This window comes from Choristoneura fumiferana, chromosome 20 (genome assembly GCF_025370935.1).
Source record: "Choristoneura fumiferana chromosome 20, NRCan_CFum_1, whole genome shotgun sequence".
Classification (NCBI taxonomy): domain Eukaryota; kingdom Metazoa; phylum Arthropoda; class Insecta; order Lepidoptera; family Tortricidae; genus Choristoneura; species Choristoneura fumiferana.
Genome location: NC_133491.1, coordinates 4,785,420 through 4,808,488, shown reverse-complemented (window position 1 = coordinate 4,808,488; position 23,069 = coordinate 4,785,420). Strand labels below are relative to the sequence as shown.

The 23,069-nt window shown below is 35.3% G+C and overlaps 1 protein-coding gene across 2 annotated transcripts in view; it reads right to left on the bottom strand.

Annotated features, from left to right (window-relative positions):
- LOC141439211 (atrial natriuretic peptide receptor 1-like) overlaps positions 1–23,069 on the bottom strand; it is a 456,076-nt gene that overhangs the window by 307,581 nt on the left and 125,426 nt on the right. The window contains exon 5 of one of the 2 annotated variants that reach the window (XM_074103398.1): positions 11,558–11,763. In XM_074103398.1, coding sequence (XP_073959499.1) covers positions 11,558–11,763 — 206 coding nt within the window. Of the gene's footprint in view, positions 1–11,557; positions 11,764–23,069 lie in introns of those variants that run through there. The other variant, XM_074103401.1, reaches the window with a different exon arrangement.

Genomic DNA, 23,069 nt, shown 5'->3' with positions numbered 1-23,069 from the left:
CACTAGCTCACCACTGATTTCAATTATTAGTAGTAGACAACATAATTTAATTAATCAACGTAAAACCGGTAACTATAACCGGTAACAGTTCCAGGAGTTAAATCATGAACGTGAGTTGGATCTTAAGAGCGTTTTCAGATTATCTGAAAAACAGGTAGATATTTCATACATTTTACTTGCCCCGATGTAGGTAACGGCATCCGATACCGATATCGGATCGGATATTCTGAAAACGCTCTTAAGATCCAACTCACGTTCACGATTTAACCCCTGGTACTTATGCTAGCTAAGACGCGATACATTCTGAGAGGCCTGTTATGCATTTGAGAAGAGGCTGTGTATAGGCTGGGATGATGATGGTGATGCTTAAGACAAATTTAACGTGCAAATTAAGGCTATTTTTTTTAATTTCAATCTAACAGAATTTGTCTAACAAACAATGAGACTAGAATCAGTAGGTACTTTTAGTTCCTCTGGCATACGAGAGGTTAACTTCACTAGGAAGCTCATAAAACATTTCAAATTAAAATGAGGTAAAGGTTTAGCACGATGACGCGTGCCGTGTTTTAATTACATGAATTTAATGTCTAATTTTGACAAAATCACGCGTCTTCGTGATGGCACAGGTATATTTTAAATTGTCATTAAGATGCCTACTCAGAAAAACTCAAGCAGTAAGGGATATTCTGGTCTTGCTGTTATCCTTAATTCACAGGTACATCTTGGATTTTCCGGGTACACCTACATACCTCTTGTTTTATGTTCGAGGATTATTGGTATATTTATTATCCTTTTGCAAGAGAAACATTGCGAGAGAAACGTGAAAAAATGCGTATTTGCGTCTGCTTTAAGATATTAAGCTTGGAAATTTAAATAATTTACAGGCAATTCATCCTTCGTGAGATGCTGCACGAAGTAATGCGTTGATGTTGTTTCGTATCGTAAATTATAATGAAAACCTTTACGGGCACCACGTTTATAGATAGCACTGCAGTATTTTTTTATGCTGTGACGCTATAACATTTCATATGTATATTGGCTTAGTTAGAGACTTAGTGTCACGTGGTTGAAAATGTATAGGTACACACTGAAAAAAAAATTTTGCTAACAGTAACAAAAAAATAATGTTGCTTGTAATATAACTTGAGTGACTACAAAACTAAGGCCTACTAGTAAATAAAGTTAGGTGATGTCTTACCAACAGTTTTTGCAATATTAGCATTATTTTGGTTTGGTTTGGTTAGTAAATTTAGGCTAAACGTCAAGTAGCCTAGCTAGTTCAGCTATCCTTTTTTTTTCAGTGTATTTGCGAACTTTAGTAGTAACAACGTCGCCTACAAGCCAGGTGGGAGTTCAAAAATATATTGATTCTGTACAAGGTATTTATTTCTTGTAAAAGATCTGTGAAATAAAATATTGCTGAACGAAAGCTGTGTAGTTCGATCATGAAAGGTCCCTGCATCAGCAGAAAGTAATGACGGGCAAAATCACGGGTCCGATACCCGGATCATAAGGCAGAGATTCTTTTCAGCCCCCAACATTTATTTACATTTGTGAAGAGCAATATGTCTTACGTAAAGCAGTATATAGTAGCGAAAATAGTGTAAGGGTTTATTTTGAAAGATTCATATCGACTCGTATTGGCTTTTGTTTTCATTTTATGAGGCTACTAGAAGTTTACACTAATTAGTTACTACTCACTACTCTCCTTAGTTCTAGTTTTAGTTTTAAGTGGTACTTTTAGAGCAAAATATACTTTTTTCTTCTTTTCTTTCTTTCTTTCTTTCTTATAAGTTGCTTAGCATCAAGGTCTTATTCAGGGAGCTTTAAATTCAAGGTTCTATTCGACTCACAAAACCAAGTTACTTTTGTTTTGTAACATTTTCAAAAAACTGACTTAAATGTTGATCATTTTTTGATCCTCAAAGTTTAAGTGGGCCCGCAGACTTACAATTTCAAGTTGGCTAACTAAATTGCACTGTACACCAATACAGTAGTAATTTAGTTGGATAAATGTGCGGGCTATCATTAAATTACTGGTCTATTACAATTTAGTTGGCCAACTTGAAATTATTGTAAGTCTGCGGGTGCTCTAATTGTTAAATCAGTGTATTAGACATGGCTTTTATCACTGTGTCTTAGTACGGGGGCCTTGAAAAAATTTTTGACATTAATTTGACATCTCTAAGATAAACATTTATCAATGTGCCGTCAATTTAGTTTTGTATCGCATATATTAAAAGTTACGTTTAATTTTTATAAAAAAAATGAAACAGTGGTCATATTTTTGAAAAGTAGCAGAACAAAAGTAGCTCAGTTATGTGAGTGGAATCGAACCCTGGATTTAAAGCCCTATGGTCAGAGACACCTTGTATTCTTATTATATTCGAATAAAAAAAGGATGGTTTGTTCAATGGATCAACATAAACAAATATATTTTGATTTAGTGGGCCTATGCTGCATTATTATTTTGAATGTTGCACTTGTAACTTTTGTAATATAATATGCCTGTCTGTATTTTGTCATTTTTTTTCGTATTTTGTAAATAAAGTGTTATTATTATTTAAAAAAAATAAAAAATATCTACAATCATAATGCACATCTTTTGCACTAAACAATATTATTACGTTTAGTGAAAGATATATCTAACGGAGGCCTAAATATATCCAACAATGGACGTACTGCGGCTGATTATGATGATGATGATGATGATAAAAGGAAAGTGTCTGTAACTTTTACAGTAAGATTAAAATTTGCATGATCTTTTAGCAAATTCATAATACGATATTATTTGTCGTCGCCTTTGTTATATTTTTTGGATGAAATAATGAGAACTAAAGCAATAAAACTAGAACTCAAACTTCGTCTCAATATAAAGATTTTAGTGTTCATAAAATTCTCCTTGTTCCTTAGGACAAATTCAATGACAAAAAAATAAGGAGCTGTAGTCATCTCGAAAATAACCTTTTGCTGGAAAATTCATTGGATGTTGAACTTTATTGCTTGGATTAAAGGGTTTGACATGTTTTTAGAGTTTTATAGAGCATTACGTGCACGAAATTAAATCTGTAAAAGATACGCTTCTTTTCAAATGTTTATGGGGGAGTAACGCCAGTACTTTATTGCCGGCATTGGTTGAAAAATAAAAAATATATATCATTTCGCACACATAGTGAGTCATTGTATGCATTTTATCCACGCCTTTAGCCGTTATATATTATTTATTTATTAAGTAAAAAAAAAATTACACAGTATTACAGCTGTAAGCCAATTCACTGTAAAAATTCAATTAATGTAAGCAGCTAAATACTTACTCCACTTCGATCCATCGCCTCAGAAAAACTCAGACATTATGCGACAAAGCCCGACCCATCGACTTGAAAAAAGGGTAGATCAGATAGGTGCTGATGACAGAAGGGGGTTAAAACACGTTAGTGCCTGAATAACAGCGGAATTACGATGAGACACAGTACGAGTCTTTGGTACTGCAAGCAGACTATGGTTACGTGGTCTGAGAAGATTTTTTGGGGAAAATGGGACATGGCGAAACTATAAGGGTTCCTAGTTGACTAAGGAACCCAAAAATAAGGGCTTAAAACGTCAACTAGTTTCCAAGTAACTTTAGCACGTGCGACATAAATCTGAAGTTGCCGAGTTCAAACTGGCGTGAACGAGACATTGCGAAAGGTTCCCGCTTGGCAACTAAAGGGTTTAAGCGTGGCTTCATTAGACTAGCCTGCGCCAAAAGAATAATGAAATATTTGAAAACTTTCGGTGGCTTAGTTAAATAAAATTTGAAAATGTAGCTCCGTCGACATGACGAAGATGTCGAGTTTCGGTTTTGGATAGCACAAAAATTATACGACTATAATGTAAATCTAACACATTTAGATGGGCCATCCTTAAATATTTGTTTATATCAGATATCTCGGAAATAATTCTAATTATTTCGATGAAGTTTGGTATTATGTATGTATGTATGTAAACTACTTATAGTACAGTATAAGTAAAGCAAAACAATTATTATTAATCAATCAATTATTTATTATTATCTCTGGAAGATGCGTGTTTTCTAGTTTGAGCACGAGCGAGACTCAGGTAAATAGGTTAGTGATTTTGCAATGCCTACGTAAGCCATGATTCAAATAATGTTACGTATATAGTTTTGAAACATCATCATCATCAGCCTACAGCAGTCCACTGCTGGACATAGGTCTCTTCAATGGCGCGCCACAACACTGTCTTCAGCCCCTCGCATCCATTCGCCGCCTGCGCCCTCTTAAGGTCGTCCGTCCACCATGCCTCAGGACGCCCTACACTACATTTTCCCGTCCACGGTCTCCACTCGAGGACTCGTCTGCTCCACCGTTCATCAGTCCTACGACAGGAGTTTTGGAACGAACAAGTATAATTTATAATTATTTCCAAAGGTTCATAGTCGGGTTTCTATAGTAAGTTGGGCTAGGGTATTTTTTGTGAGTACCTCTTATAGTGAAGAATTTTTCATCCTATTTCCGACAGTGTTTGACTTACTTATGATTTTTTTAAGGATTTCTTTTAATGTATTTTTTCTTGGGATGTCCCAGTATTCCAGCAATTTACTTCAAATTAAAAAATTATGTTCTTTATACAGATTTTAATCGCCACCCAAAAAACTAAAACTAGTTATCATCTAAAAAAACATCAAATAAAAAAGACGCATTTTTTTATGTGGTTGTGAAGGAGTGACACCTCTAGATTTTTTTCTTAGAATGAACTATACATGGGCCTACTACTTGTCTAAATATCGAAATTTTCCAGGCTGTACTTCCTATCACAAATCAGCATTATGTGTGGCGAAGTTCTGTATTCAATCGGTGTTTTTCAGTGTGTGTTGTTATAAGTTTTCATTACCATCTTGAAAATGAAAAAAAAAATGAAAAATATTTATTAAACCCTTAAAATTAAACAGTTTTTGCCTCATAAATACGACGAACTGATTAGAAAACTCAATCATAATAGAAAAGTTTGAATACATACATCGAAAATATACCGTTTGAATACACATACATTGCTGGAGTCTGAATTTGGCAACAATTACATCTGATACCATGTAAGAAGTCTCATTTCTCAACAATACCTAACAGAGCCGACCTAGGTACTGTACCTAACAGATAATATTTTAAAGTATGGGCACAGGCCAGTGTTATAGAACCACAGCAGGCATAAGCACTTATGTTTGTATAAAGGGCGGAAGGCGTTTGGTATTTATTGATACAGACTTTCTACTTGAAAAGGGATCTTTAGATGATATCTAAGTGAACGTAGATTTGTGGATGGAAAGTCACTTGATTTAATAATATTGATAATTATTGCTGTTTCAGAGAAGTAGGTAATTTAATTTCTAAGAGCGAAACGTAAATGAAAAAGGTAGCGGACATCAAAATAGGTAAAATGTAACATATTATTATTATAGCGATATATAGAGGTATTATGAGTGTAACAATACCTAGAGGGTTGCGTGATCAAACTTGAAAAGTCAAAATAGTTGACTGTTGAAAAAAAGAACACTATGTAAAAGTTTAAATACAAAGTTTACGAATTATTAGATTGAGTTGTTGGATTTGACCACACAACCTTTGATAATTATGATTTTCTTGGTCTTTGGAGTTTACATGATATTATTTTTCGAACTGCTGCAGCACTGCTATTTAGTATAAAAGAGTAACATGTAAAAGTGCCCTTTGCCACCAACATACAGAATAAACGTTTAGCGTGTAAGTAGATCCCGAATTAACCCGGTTTTTGAACTGTTAACTGTATAAAACCAAGCTAGTTCGCGAGTTGATGTCTCTCGGTCCTCGGTACATTACTTCTACCTAATTCGGTCACTGCTGAATCGGCTTGGCCGCAAAACTGTTGTTATTATATCTTTTTTCACAATATTTTTATGAGCAGCCTGTTCTTTGTTTTTCCAGAAAACTCACTAGACTTAAATCATAGATCCAACAATTAAATTGAACTCCAGGATTTTACTTAACCGTAGGAATTGCCAAAAACTATATCGTGGTCTTCATTGACTTTGTACTAGAAACAGCCATGCCAAATTACAAGACTCTAAGGGGCTGTTTCACCATCCATTGATTAGTGTTAACTGACGGTTAAATGTGATGCCGTCTCTATTTGTTTTGTTCGAATAGACGGAGACGGCATCACATTTAACCGTCAGTTAACACTAATCAATGGATGGTGAAACAGCCCCTAAACCTAGCGGTTGAAATTTTACGATTTTATGTATGTACCTATAAGGGGAGATCCCACTAGCCTAGGATTTTATCAGTCGAAATCGGGAAGAAAGTAGTCTATGTAATGTATTGTTCTTAATATCCAGCTATCTACGCTATATACTATCTTAATTCCATCGAAATCCATGTAGACGTTTTAGCGTGAAGGAGTAACCAACACACACACACACACGCACGCACGCACGCACATTTTTATATTTACAAAATTAGCGAGATATATTTAAAGAAAAATTACATTTTTAACTCGGATGGTTTAATTTTTTTTCTACCTTGTACATTAATAAGTAGCAGAAACCTACATAAATATCATCCATCAGATCTTTTTGTATCCTACTAGTTTTTTTTTTTTTATTCGACTGGATGGCAAACGAGCAAGTGGGTCTCCTGATGGTAAGAAATCACCACCGCCCATAAACATCTGCAACACCAGGGCTATTGCAGACGCGTTGCCAACCTAGAGGCCTAAGATGGGATACCTCAAGTGCCAGTAATTTCACCGGTTGTCTTACTCTCCACGCCGAAACACAACGGTGCAAGCATTGCTGCTTCACGGCAGGATTAGCAAGCAAGATCGTGGTAGCAATAAAGTTATAAACTCCTTTTATATAATAAAATATATGCTCTATTAAATTAAAATGAAACTCGTTTTCCCGTCTAATTTACTAAACTGTTTCGCGGCTGAGCGGGCAACATTGTGGGTTACAAAATGAACATCTCTCCCACAGCCCTTGGTAGAACAGACAACTCAAAACACTTACGACCTTTAAGATTTTTTTAATTAGTTGGAAAGGGATAAGAAAATCCTGTTGGGCCATCCGAAAATCGTTTTCGTCTTTAAAACATTTTAGATTTTGTTGAGTTTACTCGGTTGCTTATAAAACAAATTATACTTACGACCTTTTTTTGACTACAAGACAGTAGACAATGTAGTTGAGATATTTATTTATTTACTCACAGGCAGATTTCGAAGACCCAGGCTGAAAGCATTTCAACCCATATGAAATATGAAAAAATAGAATGACGTTAAATTTGATTACAAATCTTATAAACAATGCAAATTAAATAAAATACTGTAAAATGGCATTGAGTTCAATACACAATTTATAAAATAAGAAAAAACGACATTGATGAATATTATCAACAAATGTAAAATATTATTTTTAAATCAACGACGGCCCTAAGGTTATTCGTGATATCTGTTAATATCATCTGTGGATTTACCCGGGCGTTTAGGAGACATAATTTAATACCACAAATCGAGTCTCAAGTTTACGCGTACAAAACAACTACCTACTTCGCTAGAGTTTAAAATACTGACGGCACTGGGAAATTATTAAAAAAAAGGACGATAAAAATGCAACAAATCGCTCTCGCTCGCTCTTTTTATTTTCTTTACGCGACTACCCAAAGAAACAATGAGAACGTTTTCTTTCATACAAACAATAACAAAACCAGCCAAGAGCGTGTCGGACACGCCCGAAATAGGGTTCCTTAGCCATTACGAAAAAATTAAGTAATATTTTTCTAATGATTTCGTATTTTGTACGGAATATTCCAAGTTTAGGCATATTGTATACTTTAGGCTGTTATTTACTCTTAAACTACTAATAATTCTCAAGAAAACTTAACCGTTATAGTTTTCCTTGTAAATGTGTGTTTCAAAACTTTCCACCCACCGTTTTAGATTTTAGAGGGGGGGGGACGCTCATATTTTTAATAATGAAAATTCGTATTAGCAACCCCCTAATGGTTTTAAAAGACCTATACCAATGATACCCCACACTACAAGGTTGGATGGAAAAAAATACCCCCACTTTACGTCTATGGGAGGTACTCTAAAAAAAATTTTTTTTTTATTATACTAACTTGTCGCCATAGTTTAGATATACTCGTAGGTATATTCGTGCAAAGTTACAGCTTTCTAGCATTGATAGTCCCTGAGCAAAGCCGCGGGCGGATAGACAGACAGACAGACATGGCGAAACTATAAGGGTTCTGTTTTTGCCATTTTGGCTACGGAACCCTAAAAAATTAATAAGTACAGCCACCTGAATTAATTTCTGCCACATCGGAGCGTGCAAAAATATCTGCCGCGTCCTACCGGCCCCGCCTCAAAACTAAGTCGTTTCAGATATTTTTGCACTCTTTGTTGTGTCAGATAATTGGTGCCGGTGACTGTACAGCCTTTAAGAACTTATTCACTTATATATGTATACATTGGGCAATTTAATCTTCATTTATACACATACATAGGGTTTATCATCAAATTACCGACGCTTAAATAATCGAATTTTATTTCAAAGTCAACGTTTCAAGTATTTTCATTTCATCGACAATTCAATTCGTGGAATTGTCGTTACAAGTAATTTCAATTCATATATTTTTAATTGTCCGATGATTCAGTGTATAGTTGTATTATTTCACGGAAAACGTTTCGTAATTTATTGTTTCATTTTTTTAATAACATAAAACTTACCTCACGTAAAATGACATGAATATGAGTTATTTTGCAATTAACCTAACCTACAGTACTTTTCTGGTATCAGTTCGATTGTGCGAGGGTCACAGTTCTAACCTAACCTCACCTACTTTTCTGGTAGCGGTTCTAACATCTATCTAAAAATATGAAAAGGTTCTACCCTAGTAACAGCTCAGTTTCCTCGACTGTACGTGTTGTCGATTATTTTACAATGTGTTGTACTTAATAAAACTGCGTAGAAATTAACATCGCTATTTTGTAATTATGTCATTTAAAATTGTTGCAAAACGAATCATCTGCCAAATAATATTCCTAACAGCAGTTTTTCAATGAAATAATAAAAATTGGAATGAACTGGTCTCGAAACAAAATTCCATCAAACGATAATACTAGAACCAAATTTTCCATGAAACGTTTTCGATGAAATGATATTCGATGTGAAGTTTGTCGGTAAAACAAGGGACACCTACATACATAGGCATAGGGAAATTAGGAGAAAAACTTGCAAACCTTAGACGTCGTCAGATTTATGATTTTTTTGGTATTTTTAACTTTGTAATTTACGGCATTTATTGGTTTGATTTTCGATGAGTTTATTGATCAATCAGATCGGAATTCTTGGGTTTCGTGAAATTAAAATATTTTTGTATGCGAGAAGGATTCGATAATAACGAGGGTGAGGCTGTTTGGAGCATCTGCGCCGACTGAAGATTGTTATATAGCTTTAATGTATGTTAATGTTTTTAGTCGCATTTGTGATATATATAGTCTGACGTTTGCAAGACAAATAATATTATTATTTCAAACATTGATAGTTCCGTTTGTTTTGTAACGGATGGCGAGCTATTGCTTCATAGTATTATACAAAAAAAATGTTTCTTTAAAAAACTTACAGCACAAAGTCGCCTAGTGAGCGAGATACGATATATTTCGATTCTGGCGCTTAATTTTATAGAAACGAGTTAAAACCCCTTTTTAATAAACCAAGGAGCTGTATGAATGCATCATGTGCTGTGCATAATGTGCGAGCGACACCTGCGACTGACATCAATACAATAATAGATGATTTAACTATGCTTTAGCATCGTCTCATTGCAGTCTACAAACATGAATGTATTCGTATAAATTCTCTTACATAATAGGCTGTACTGTACACACAAGCCAAAAACCCAAAAAGAGGGTCAACTCTTATTTTTTTTATTCTACTGGATGACAAACGAGCAAGTGGGCCTCCTGATGGTAAGAGATCACCACCGCCCATAAACATCTGCAACATCAGGGGTATTGCAGATGCGTTACCAACCTAAAGGCCTAAGATGGGATACCTCCAGTGCCAGTAATTTCACCGCCTGTCTTACTCTCCACGCCGAAACACAACAGTGCAAGCACTGCTGCTTCACGGCAGGATTAGCGAGCAAGATGGTGGTAGCAATCCGGGCGGACCTTGCACAAGGTCCTACCACCTGCAATCTATTAGATCTTCTTGGCTCTTTTTTCTATTACTTTTAGGGTTTCGTGCCTAAGTCGGCAAACACGGAACCCTGATAGGATCACTTTCTTGTTCGTCTGCCCGTCTGTCTGTCAAGGCCCCTTTTCTCAGGAATGTATGAAGTAGTCCGAAATTAATGTCAGATAATTCAGTAATTATGTCATAGCAATTTCAGCAGACCTTATTCTGATAATCTTTGGAGCAATGAAAAAAATAACTTTTAATTCAAGGCAATCAAAAGATACAGTCATTGAAAAAGTTTCCATACAAATTTCCGGGAAATCGAAAGCTATAATTAAGGTACTTCCAGTTGTCCTAGATACTTGAAAATTTGGTAGAAGGTAACCCACAACTCATCCAATAAGAAAAATTTACAAATGTTAACTTTTTACGTCTGTAAACAATTTAAAATGACTCCACACTACTTAAATTTTGCTTGTGAGCAAGGCCCTCCTAATACTGATGTTCATAGCTGCAAAGTATGGGACCATCGTTGCGCGAGTACTCGCGCATGGCCGAATTTCTAGCCCAGACGGTGCTAAGGGTTGAATTTGTCAAATCTGATATTTATACATACATGGTGTTAAAAAATCTTGGACGATAATTTAAATCACATTAAGGCTACTGATTACTAATGCGATTCAAATGGAAAAGTTGGAGTTTTTCCACTTGTATCATTAGTAATGGAGTAGCTAAATATGGGTTGAATCATCGTACAGGATTTTTTTGACACTATGTAGATGCTAGCCCCAGGTGAAACATAAAACCAAACGTGTTAAAAATCATGTGCAATTAAACAGTGCAACCTTTTAAACCAAGAACTTCACGTAAAACTGCAACTCACTCGCGAAATCGTTCCCTATACTCTGCAATAGCAACTCTTCGTAAGTCTGCCAGGGTTGCAATTCTCGTCCGTGAACGTCTATGCCTTGGAATAGCATGAACATGTGAATATTGTTTGCTAACAAGAAGCCCCCTGTACTTCCAACTAAAGACTCGTACGACGGCGTATCGTATAGAAGCATCACTTTGTTCCATCCGTATCTGTCGAGAGAAACGAAGTTTGTAAACACTAGCGTCATCTGCCGGTCAGTAGAGCTAAACGGGTTGTGAATTTGAAGTCAGAGCCATCTAGCGTTGGGTAGCGGAACGAAACAGCGCCATCTATATTTTTGTACTAAGAACACCTGGTACACGGAGTATTTAAAAAGTTTATTAGTTAGTCGTTTTATTACCGTGATAAAAACTTACCGACAAAACGTGTATGTTAGTGATAACTTAGAGGCTAATTAAAACTAAACTTACTTGTGTACTTGTAGCCGAGGTTTAATTTGAGGTTTTCGGTGTAATTCAAGCCAGCATCAGACGTTGTATCCCAGGGTGTGTAGATAATTTCTTCTTTCTTCAAATAGTTGGCTAAGCTCTTCATCATTAGAAGACACGACGATTTGCCGGCAACGTTGACTTGCGCTTCGGGCTCTGTGATGAGCAGCAGTTGCCCCCACTCGAAGCTAGATGGCGTGCAAATAAAACGTGTCAGTGCGTGCCACACAAGTGCATAAAACAGTGAGAGGTGTGTGAAAAGTTGTTGAATTACATCATGTCTTTTGTCGGTAAAAGACAAAGGTAAACAAAATGCACAATATCGATTTATGTAGGAAAAGTGATGACTTCGCTCAAAATACTATTTTACTATCTTTTACTTTTAGAGATTCAAATTCAGATACGCTTAGTTACTTTTCAACATAACATTTCATAAAAATGGTCATGGTCTGTTAAATTAACTACACAGATCTTATAATTTTTAAAATTATTTATTTATTTTATTTTTTTATTTTCATGAAGCTAAATAAAAATTTAAATAAATTTGATAAATTCAATAATTTGTGAAGATGTACTTGACGCCACGCCGAGTGACGTCACGCGGGCCCCCATTACCGCACTTTGTTTCTCATTTTCTTTGTAATTTTTTGTTTGATTTGCTAAAGGACAACCACATAAAATTTCCAATGTTTTCTCATCTGATAGACTAATTACAATATTTTTTCATAATTCTACATAATTTCAGTTTTGAATACAAAAAAAAGACAATAATGCAACTTTTTTTTTTAATTACAAAATATGGTGGCCATTTACTCGAAATATTTGGGTAGGTATTAATGATAGACTCCCAATTTGTTCCATGGGCGGGCACTGAGCATTCAAGCAGAATACGTTCCACTCGAGTGAACTGTCCCTAATAAAGATAAGCTAAAAGCTGGTTATTTATGTGCTTTTTTTAGTTTAGGCGACGCAAAATATAAATGGACTCGTATTACAGTCGAACAAATTGAATCATGACCCAGGGTGGAACCTTTGTGCTACTAGTGTCATGTTGACATCTCATACTTTTGTCAAGGAAATCGTAGTGAAATTGATTATTAAATAGTTCCACCCTGGGTCATGATTCAATTTGTTATTACTGATGTTTTGCCGACTAGCAGATTAAATTGGTGCTGGACCAACAAATAAAGTGACCGATTTTCAGAGTTTCGGCGAAGTTCAGATGTACTCGGTAACGTTCGATCCTGCAACTCCTCTATATCTTCGAGAGCGTTTTAAGTTCTTGTCCTCTATTCGCTCTGCACAAAATTTTATTCTTGCCGTTCCTCCTTCTTCCCCCAAATTCTATCATAACTACTTTACTATGACTGCCATTCATCTTTGAAATTCTCTTCCTTTGGCGTTAAGGCAAGCGAAATCCCTTCCCATTCTTAAAGCCCTCCTAAAGGCTCACTGTCTGTCACTTACTTAATCCCCAGTTTTTGATCCTTCTCTATTCTTTTTGTTTTTTGTTTATATTGTTCCTTTAACTTCCTTTTTAAATTACTTTTCACAAATGCGGCCTTTTGATATTTTGTATTTCGTATATATGTAGTTTATAGATAATATATTTCATGTATTAGTTCATTATAATTTATTTTGTAATGTTTTTATTATTTATTGCCTTTTAATTCTACGTTTCTCCTGTCTGTTATCTCAGCCACCTACATTAGTCTGTTAATATTTATTAATTTCTCAGAAATTGGTTGTCTGGAAGAGATCGCTTTTTAGCGATAAGACCGCCTATTGTCTACCTGAATTTTTCTATTTTTGTAATGTCTCTTTACTGCTTTTGGTGATCAATAAAGAATATTTGTATTGTGTTTGTATTGTGTTCGTTTCGGACTGCTAATGGTGCATTTTTTATTATTTTAGTGATTTTCTACTACACCAGCCGACGTGTTTCATTTCTAATCATAGCAAAAAAACAAGATATACTGTTAACTTAATTTTTTAAATTATTGTATTAAATTAATTAAATTCTTGTATTAAATTAATTAATTATTCTCAACTGACGACCACGCCACTACCACTTTATCAAGACTTAAGAGGGTATATAAAGAGAGTCAATATCCGACCTTATTACTTTAGAACAGCTTTGTATTCCAAATTTCAACTCAAATCCGTTAAAATAATGATCAAACAATAAAGGAAGTTGAAAATGATGTCTGATGAACTCCAACTTCCGTAACAATGTTATCTTAACCCCCAATTCCAGGTAAGACATCATAAAAAGTTTTCCATCCTTTCATTTCAATTCCACAATTTTCCCACTTATAAACTTTTATTTGAATTCTTCTTTTAATTTTTACTTCAGACATTCTATTTGCATGTAAAAATACGGGGCATTTTTTTTTAGGATAAATTTCGTGGATTATTGAAATTGTTTTTATCGGAAATTGTTTGGATGGTTCCGGAATATTCTGTTTTCGGTTCGATTACGTACAGGGTAAATTGAGAGTAAAGAAAGCCGGGGCAATGGATGCTACTCAATCATCTTTGAAACGTTTGGCATAATTACATTTTAGTATGATCGAAAATCATAAAAATTAATTTAATATTTTGGTAGAGCATAAACTTTGTCATTTATTTTTCGTAACTACAATTGCAATAAATTACGTTCCACTGCTGGACATAGGCCTCCTCTCAGATTTTTGTTTTTCACTGTGACTACGTTCCGCTGAAATTTCGATGAAAATCCGTCATGTCATTTTTGAATTTATCCAGTATAGTATAATATAATGATAATGATTATACTATACATACAATACAATCAACAACATACAATCAACATACAATATTTTCTTTTTAACATAAATATTAGTAAGTATCAGTGACAGACAACCATTTTATAGCCTCTTATAGTTTTTTATTGTTTATTTTCAATAGTTTTTGTTTCACTGTTTTATAATGTCAGTCATTGGTGTTTTGTATGTTAAAAGATAATTCATATTTATAATCGGTAAACTCTATTCCCACTGTAAGATAACATTTCCAAAGATTTACGTCAAAATTGTCTATAGATTGTATATATCTATACATAAATATCTAACATTAATATCTATTTCTTGAAATGCTCTTTTGTTTGAGAATCTCGATAGGCACGCTGTAATTTCATACTCCATACTCCTGCCAACAGCACTTAGCGGGACCATTACGTAAAGGAAACTATTCCATCTTAGGAATATATGCATGGTACGTAAATATTTATGCAACAATATTGGCACTTAAACTATGTATGTACAATGTTGCCAAGGCTGCGATGAATAAGTTTCTCTATCTCATAAATTGCTCGGCGGGATTTTTATGGATCCCCGAGCATTTATGGAATTTTAGTTTTTTTTTTAGTAAAGATAATGCTTAGGACATTCTTAAGTTAGTCTGGCAACATCGGCCAATCTCTCATACAGTACTCACTCGTACATCCCTTAATTTCGTTCCATTCATTCCGAAAAAAAGGTTCCGTTCAGACCAACTTTTACTCTCCTTCATGTTAAACTTTCCAAATTATTTTTTCTGAGTTCGTGTGTCTGCCTTATGCATTTTTACTATATTGAAATCCAATAAGTGACGTATAAACTGACGGACAAGGTGTACAACCAAAACATTCAACTCAACTGGACGCAAGGTGCGATTGTCTTCCATTTCTCAAGCTAAATTTCTGTTCCTTAACAATAAACATGTTGAAAATCCTAATGCATTTCACAATGCAATTTCGAATGAAGGCTCTGCTTACTTCTTCATCTTGGCTTTTGTTAGAAAGCTCGCATCGAGTGATTAATATTCGATATAAGAGTGGTTAACAACTAAGTTTTTGCAGGTGGTAGGACCTTGTGCAAGGTCCGCCCGGATTGCGACCACCATCTTGCTCGCTAATCCTGCCGTGAAACAGCAGTGCTTGCACTGTTGTGTTTCGGCGTGGAGAGTAAGACAGCCGGTGGAATTACTGGCACTTGAGGTATCCCATCTTAGGCCTCGAGGTTGGCAACGCATTTGCAATCCCCCTGGTGTTGCAGGTGTCTATGAGCGGTGGTGATCTCTTATCATCAGGAGACTCACTTGCTCGTTTGCCATCCAGTTGAATAACAAAAAAAAAAGTTTATTTTTTATTTTTTATACACTATCTTCTCTAAATAATTTGATCGTGGAGGTTATAAAATCTCACTGTAATATATCTACTTTTTTCTCTTTATTATTATAAAAGGGTTTGATCAACAGTGAACATGCCACACTTATTGGGGCTGGTGTGATATACAATTTTACTGAAATAATGTAAACATGGCAATGGCAAAATTATCGAAAGTTCAATAACCTGTCATTTAAAATTAATAGCTTAACAATGAAGGCCAGGAAGCTGTCAGTATAATTTATGGCTTTCCCATATTAGGCTTAGCGGATTAGGGATGTAGGTGCCGTGCTTACCGTGAAATTAGGAATGTCACTTTTACATTTGTTTAAAATATTTCATTTGTTTTGGGAGTTTTATGCCTTTCTTATTGCTGCGTATTTGTGTATTTTGTTTAGAGAATACAATCCCGGGATTGTTAGTATGACGAATCCCGGGATCCCGGGATTCATCCATACTAAAAATCTCGGGATCAAATTCACTAATTGTGGTGCTATGATAAAATATTTGCCTTTGGCATTGATCCCACCGCCAGAGAGGCACGAAAAGAGAGTTATTTTTTAATAATGCAAAATTTTTCGGTCGGCGACAAAAGCGATAAAATTTTCATACTAAAAACACTTCTCGCTACTCGCCGATGGGACTAGTACCTATCTCTAATTTTAAGCTAAATTAAAGCCAGTCGGACAAATACTTGATATTATCAAATAAATAAAAACATATAGTACAACGTAAAGGATTCAAATTACTGTGTTTTATACAGCAACACTTCCTTGTATTTTTTTTGTTGAAAATGTATTGTTTAAAAGACTATTAAGTGAATTTTATTATTAATCAAAATTTGATGCGTGTTAATCAGTGGAATTTAATGTATTACTATTACTAATTTAATGTATACTAATATTATACATGCGAAAGTGTGTGTGTTTGTGTGTATGTTTGTCCGTCTTTCACGTCCAAACGAAGCGACGGATCGACGTGATTTTTGGCATAGAAATAGTTTAAGGGTCAGAGAGTGACATAGTTTTTATCCTGGAAAAATGCACAGTTCCCGAGGGAACAGCGCGCGATAACCGAATTCCACGCGGGCGAAGCCGCGGGCAAAAGCTAGTTTATTATAAAATAAAAGCGAATTTAGTTTGAACATAACACGGAACTGTTTTAATGCCATAATAATTGTAATATAAATATGCATGTAGGGCTACAAGCTACAACGAAACTCGAAGTTCGTGTCGTGCGGTCCCTCTGACACTTATACTATTTAATACGAGAGCGGGAGGGACGGTACGATACGAACTTCGAGTTTCGAGTTTCGTAGTAGCCCTGCTGTACTACGAAGCGCAAAATTTAACTTCGTATCTTGCCGTCCCGCTGACGCCAATATTATTTTTCACAAAAATCTCCGTAAAAGTTGACATTATTCTTTACATATCAGAAGGTGAAGTGCATAGTTTATGGTCAGCGAAAAATTAAAAAGTTAAAAAGATTGCAGGCGCGCTAGCTCGACAATAATAAATTAGCGCGCCTGCAATCAGTCACAAATATTTTAAGTTAAAAAGGCCATAGAAATGTTGGCACAAGTCGTATACAGCCAAGTAATAATGGCCGGTATTACATATTTTGTTGTAACTCCGGACTTTTTTTTATTGGGTCTGAAACAGCTTGTGGTACTTTCGGTGGGAAAATACACCTGCAGTTTATTTTTAATGAAAAAAGAAGGGAAAGCATAAGAAAAATATTGGAATAAAATTAAATGATATATTTTGAGAAAAAGTTTATTCGATTTTCGAATTTCGTTGTAGACCCCAGGCTTACGTTGTTAATGTTTTGGTCTACGCACAAAGCGCTTCGCGCAGGTAAAATCAGGTGAGACAAATGTCAATCGCTGAGAACTTTTAAGAGAAGTCTCTTCGTTCCATTCTCCATACAAACGTAGTCCCGGTCTCATTTGAAAACTAGACAACAGAAATAGATGAAATTTTGTAAGTATGGACTAGACGTAATCTATGCCTGTGGTTTTCAGATTTTCATATAAATGTGTAATATCAGAATTACAGGAGCTCAAAAGTCGACAAAAAAAAAGATGTCAACTTTGCACGAGAATTACAGACTAATGAAGCAATTTTACAAAAATCGAAAAAACCACAGGCATAGAAAATATAATGAATATCTTGGTTGTAAAATATCATTGATTTCTGTGCTATCCTTTTCGTATAATATGAGGACAACGAAACCCAAAATTCAACCGCCCAAATCTTGAAAAGCCTACAGCTTTCTCAATATATAAATTACGGACGTCGTTGCGGAAGGCATGGGGGGGACGGCTGCGAGCGCTTATGTCACGAGCGATAAAGACAGCAATATCCCAAACGAATACCTAACGCGGCCGCGCGGCCGGCAGGGAAACTTCTCTTAAATTAAAACACAAGTAGCTGCTTAATAATTCCTAGCGTGGGCTTCCTGAGAGCAATCAAGATTGGGGAAGATTGGCAGGCGCTTTTGTGTGTGAGCTAATTCGGCGCATTGTTCGTAGATAACATCTTAGATTTATATTAGAGTCTGCTAATAGGTTTGAAGCCGTGGTGGCCTAGTGGTTTGACCCATCGCCTCTCAAGCAGAGGGTCGTGGGTTCAAACCCCGGCTCGCACCTCTGAGTTCTTCGAAATTCATGTGCGGAGTTACATTTGAAATTTACCACGAGCTTTGCGGTGAAGGAAAACATCGTGAGGAAACCTGCACAAACCTGCGAAGAAATTCAATGGTGTGTGTGAAGTTCCCAATCCGCACTGGGCCCGCGTAGGAACTATGGCCCAAGCCCTCTCATTCTGAGGGGAGGCCTGTGCCCTGCAGTGGGACGTATATAGGCTGGGATGATGAATAGGTTTGAAAGGTCATGATAAAAGTTAAGCATTTAGTTTACCTACAAAAGCTTATCTTTATACTGAGTATTAGCGCAAACGAAAGCGCTTAGCTAATGAAAGTATACACTTGCAAGTTTGCTGATATCTATAACGCAAATCGATCCATTTAGCCATAAAAAGTTAACGCGTCGCAGGAATGACACTGACGCAATATTTGACATACATGTCATACAGACAATATGACATGCATGTCAAAATTTCGTCAGAATCGATCGACGATGTATATATTTACCCTATCTATTTATCTTTATGGACGACGAGACAGCTTTGTATGGTTTCACTGATATTAAAAAGATGGCACATTTTAGGGCTAGACCAGAAACAATAAGCCCCTTACCTAAAATGGCGATGATTGTCAGTGGAGCACTACCCAAATTACTCTAATTATTTTATATTGATAGGAATGCACGTAGACAGAGTATTTATAATGAAGCAGTCTAAGCTCAACCTTAGTGTATTACTAACGCGTCCCGGTCCTACACTTGGGAGCAAAGAAATCGACCCACCCTTGCTAATTTTTACGTTTTCAAGATAACATTTACGACCTAAAAAACATAAAAAGAAACGTAAAAAATTGCAAGGGTGGCTCGATCTCTTTGCTCCCAAGTATATAATCTGACATGATCCCACCGGCTGCGCCATGTCAGAGTATGGGACGATCGCTACAATCTATATATATATAAAATTCTAAACTGACTGACTGACTGACTGTTGATATATCAAAGCACAGCCCAAACCACTGGACCTAGAGACTTGAAATTTTGCACATAGATACCTTATACTATGTAGGCACCCACTAAGGAAGGATTTTTGGAAATTTCCACGGGAAAGGAAAAAAACGGGATTTATATACTCGATTCCGAGTGACCGTATCTCAGTAACTATAATAACTAGGTTCTTTAAATTTAGATAGAAGTAGGTGATTATAATAGTAAAAAACCGTTTTAAGGATTTTTGTTAATTCCCACGGGATAAGGAAAAAATGGGATTTACATATTCCAGTTCAGCGGAATCTTATGATATATAGTTACATGTACGCGCTCAAGCATGTGAAGTCACCCAGACCGCCGCCTGCGCAGCAAAAGGAGCCGGAACCAGTCGAGCTAAGAGAACGGCACAAGACACACGCAAATTTGTTTATTTTTCTTAATATAAAATCGTTATCCAAATTCATTGTTTTGCTTGCTACTAATATCACAAACACAAATAGTTAAATATTTAACACAATTTTTATTTTTAACACTTTCGCTATTTGAAGTAAGGGATCGTCAATGCGGATCGGAATTATTCCATGATATAATCATTAACTTTATAATACGCCTTAGATATTAATGTCTTCTTGACAATAGATCTGAATTTTCTATCCGTTTCATTGGTAATATTTTTTGGAATTTTGTTATAAAAACGTATGCAATTTCCCAGAAACGATTTTTTGGTTTTAGCCAGTCTGTAAGATGGAATTTTTAATAATTTATTGAATCAGGCGTGACTTTGCGGAGGTCCATATGAATGAGCTAAAAGAATTTTCTTGCTCACCCGTGACCTTACGATAGCTAAGCTTATGCAAAATATGCGTGTTCATGCAGTTCCTCCACTTCCACACTTTAAAAAATACACAAATCACAAAAACCCATCTATCACCACCACCGCACCACACTGACGAGTTTCGAACTCAATCAGAGCTCATCTTCAGAATAACACCACCATGCTACCAGTTGTTAGGCTCTGGCAACTATCGCTATCAACTATGCTATGCTATCGTAAGGTCGCGGGTGAGCAAGGAAATTCTTTTAGTTCATGGAACTTTAAGCATCCCTCTGTTTCTAGTAGCCATCGGATTATCGACGTTAGTGGGAAAATCACATTTTGTTCTTCCTTCTTATCATTTAGGTGTAAAATCTACCCTCATTTTTATGATTCATCACAGTAAATCGAATTTAGGGCGACAAAGTTTTAGGTTCGGCTTTGGGGTCGAATTCCTTGAACCTTGACGACTTGCGAAGGCGTTTTTATAGACCCGAATCAGCTTGTAAAATGGGTTTTTTTCTAATCAACTTTGCAGGTAAGGGCGGTGGAGTGACAACTCTACATCCCATCAAAAATATGCAATAAAAAAACACGCCAAAGTCTCAATTAAGATGGATAGGAGATAGATTTAAGGTAAAAAGTAATTATTAAATATTTGCCAGTTGTTGGATTTTTCAGGCCTTGTGGCCGTTAAAAGTAAGTAATTAAAATAATTCCTATGATTTTCATGGGTACATTTTAGTTGACATGGTAGAATATGTGAGTGTTCAATAAAGAGTTATTGTATTGTATTCTGTTACAGTTTCCATGTTATCTAGTACCTAAATACAGGACGTCTAAAAAATAATCTGGGAAATTGCATACGTTTTTATAATAAAATTCCAAAAAATATTATAAATGAAACAGATACAAAATTCAGATCTATTGTCGAGAAGACATTAATATCTAAGGTGTATTATAAAGTTAATGATTATATCATGGACAGGGATACTTGGAAATAATTCCGATCCGCATTAGCGATCACTTCAAATAGCGAACCTACTGTGTTAAAAATAAAGTTGTGTTAAATATTTGTGATGTATACATATCATATAATAATAAATAGTGTAAATCTGTTTAATAAAATATACCTCGTTGAATTTCTTGCCGGATTCTTCTCAACAGAGGTTTTTCCGAACCGGTGGTAGATTTTTTTTGACATTCATAAGTGCTTGTTATAGCCTAAATTGAATAAAGATATTTTGACTTTGACTTTGAATCGAAAATTTTCTATAGCCCATTCATACATAAATGTGACCACCAGGAGTCGTCGCTAGGTACAGTCAACGTCATAAATAAGTGATCACTTTTGTACCTTGACATTTTAACGTCATGTTTGAAAAGCTATACAAAATTGTGTACCGACTGAAAGCGACAAACAGTACCTACTTTTTTGAACTTCGTGGGTTTTCTTTTTTTGTATTTACATACTAACGGCATGTCATTTAAAATATCACAAAGGGCCAAGATTTTAGCCTTACCTACTCTTTTTCTTACATCGATCCTGCTTGTTTTTTGAGATCAAATTATTCAAGTTGAATTTTCATTCTCTTCTAGTCATTGAACAGACTTCAAAGATACAGGCATGATGCCAATGCAAGTATCGTCAGCAAAAAGAGCTTCTTTATCAACAGATCGAAAATTAAGATAGGTATGTATGTAGGTATAGTAGGATTTTGCCACGAACCTCGTTGTATATGCTAATTTTATGCTTTACAACTCACGCTATCTCGGCTCTGGCTTAATATGTATTTTATTGTAACATTGGGTAAACTCTGCAATTCTAAACAAAATCATCTAATGGAACTAACTACGTTTCATGATTATGTAAATATTTTTTGACCTGTCGGTTTGGAATAAAACTACGTTATTGTGCGTTTTGTTCTAAACTTGAAATATTACATTTTTGTACTTGTCTGATAAAAGGAGGATGGGTTGATTTGTAGTATAGACATTGACCCTGAAATTAAATAAGAATAAGCGATACACCACACGAAGGATTTTTATGTACTCAAATTTTTTATGGCGAGAATTGTCAAATCTCTATTTAAAAAAAAGAAGAAGACTAGATCGTGTGGAAAAAGACTTTGGATGGCATCCTGAACCTCGGGGGACCGACTGAGAAGAGTTTGTTACTGAATGTATTGAAAATCAGCGCTGTAATAGCCAGATTATACTGAAACGTAATGCTAAGTCAAGTTGTTTTTTCGATATCATCAAGTGTTTTTGTTTTTTATTTGTGTTTTTGTATTTGTGATTAATATGTAGGTAAATGCTTGAATCACGTATGTTAAGCATGTTATAGCGCGATAATTCCCTTTATGTTATGCATGCACTTCGTTCACTAGTACCCCTACCAGGGGAAATGGAAATTATTGCCAACTCGTAGGCCAATTCTAACGGAAGTGGTCGTGTTTGTTTTATTAATTTCAGAACAGCCCGCTGGCGGTCTATTATATATCTTAACATTCTCGTGCTGAACTGAATATTATGTAAGTGAAAATACATTTAGTGCCTCTTAATATTTTGTAGCTATTGTCTTTACAGGCCATAGTCAATTTAATTTGAAATGACTTTTATTTATTGTTTGTTAGGTAAAAGCATGTCAAATTTAAGCTACTTTTGGTCTTCTTATTAGATACCTTTGTATAGTCAACATAAAATGTATGCAACAAAAACGTATTGTAAAAAACAATATTTTTTTAATATTTTGCTTTGCTTTGATTTATTATCAAAGGAACTTTCTGGAATTTAATGAAGTTTATGAAAACAAAATCACAGGTACGACCAAAAGAAAATTAACAACACTTAAATATTTATTTACTTACTTCGAATCTATATT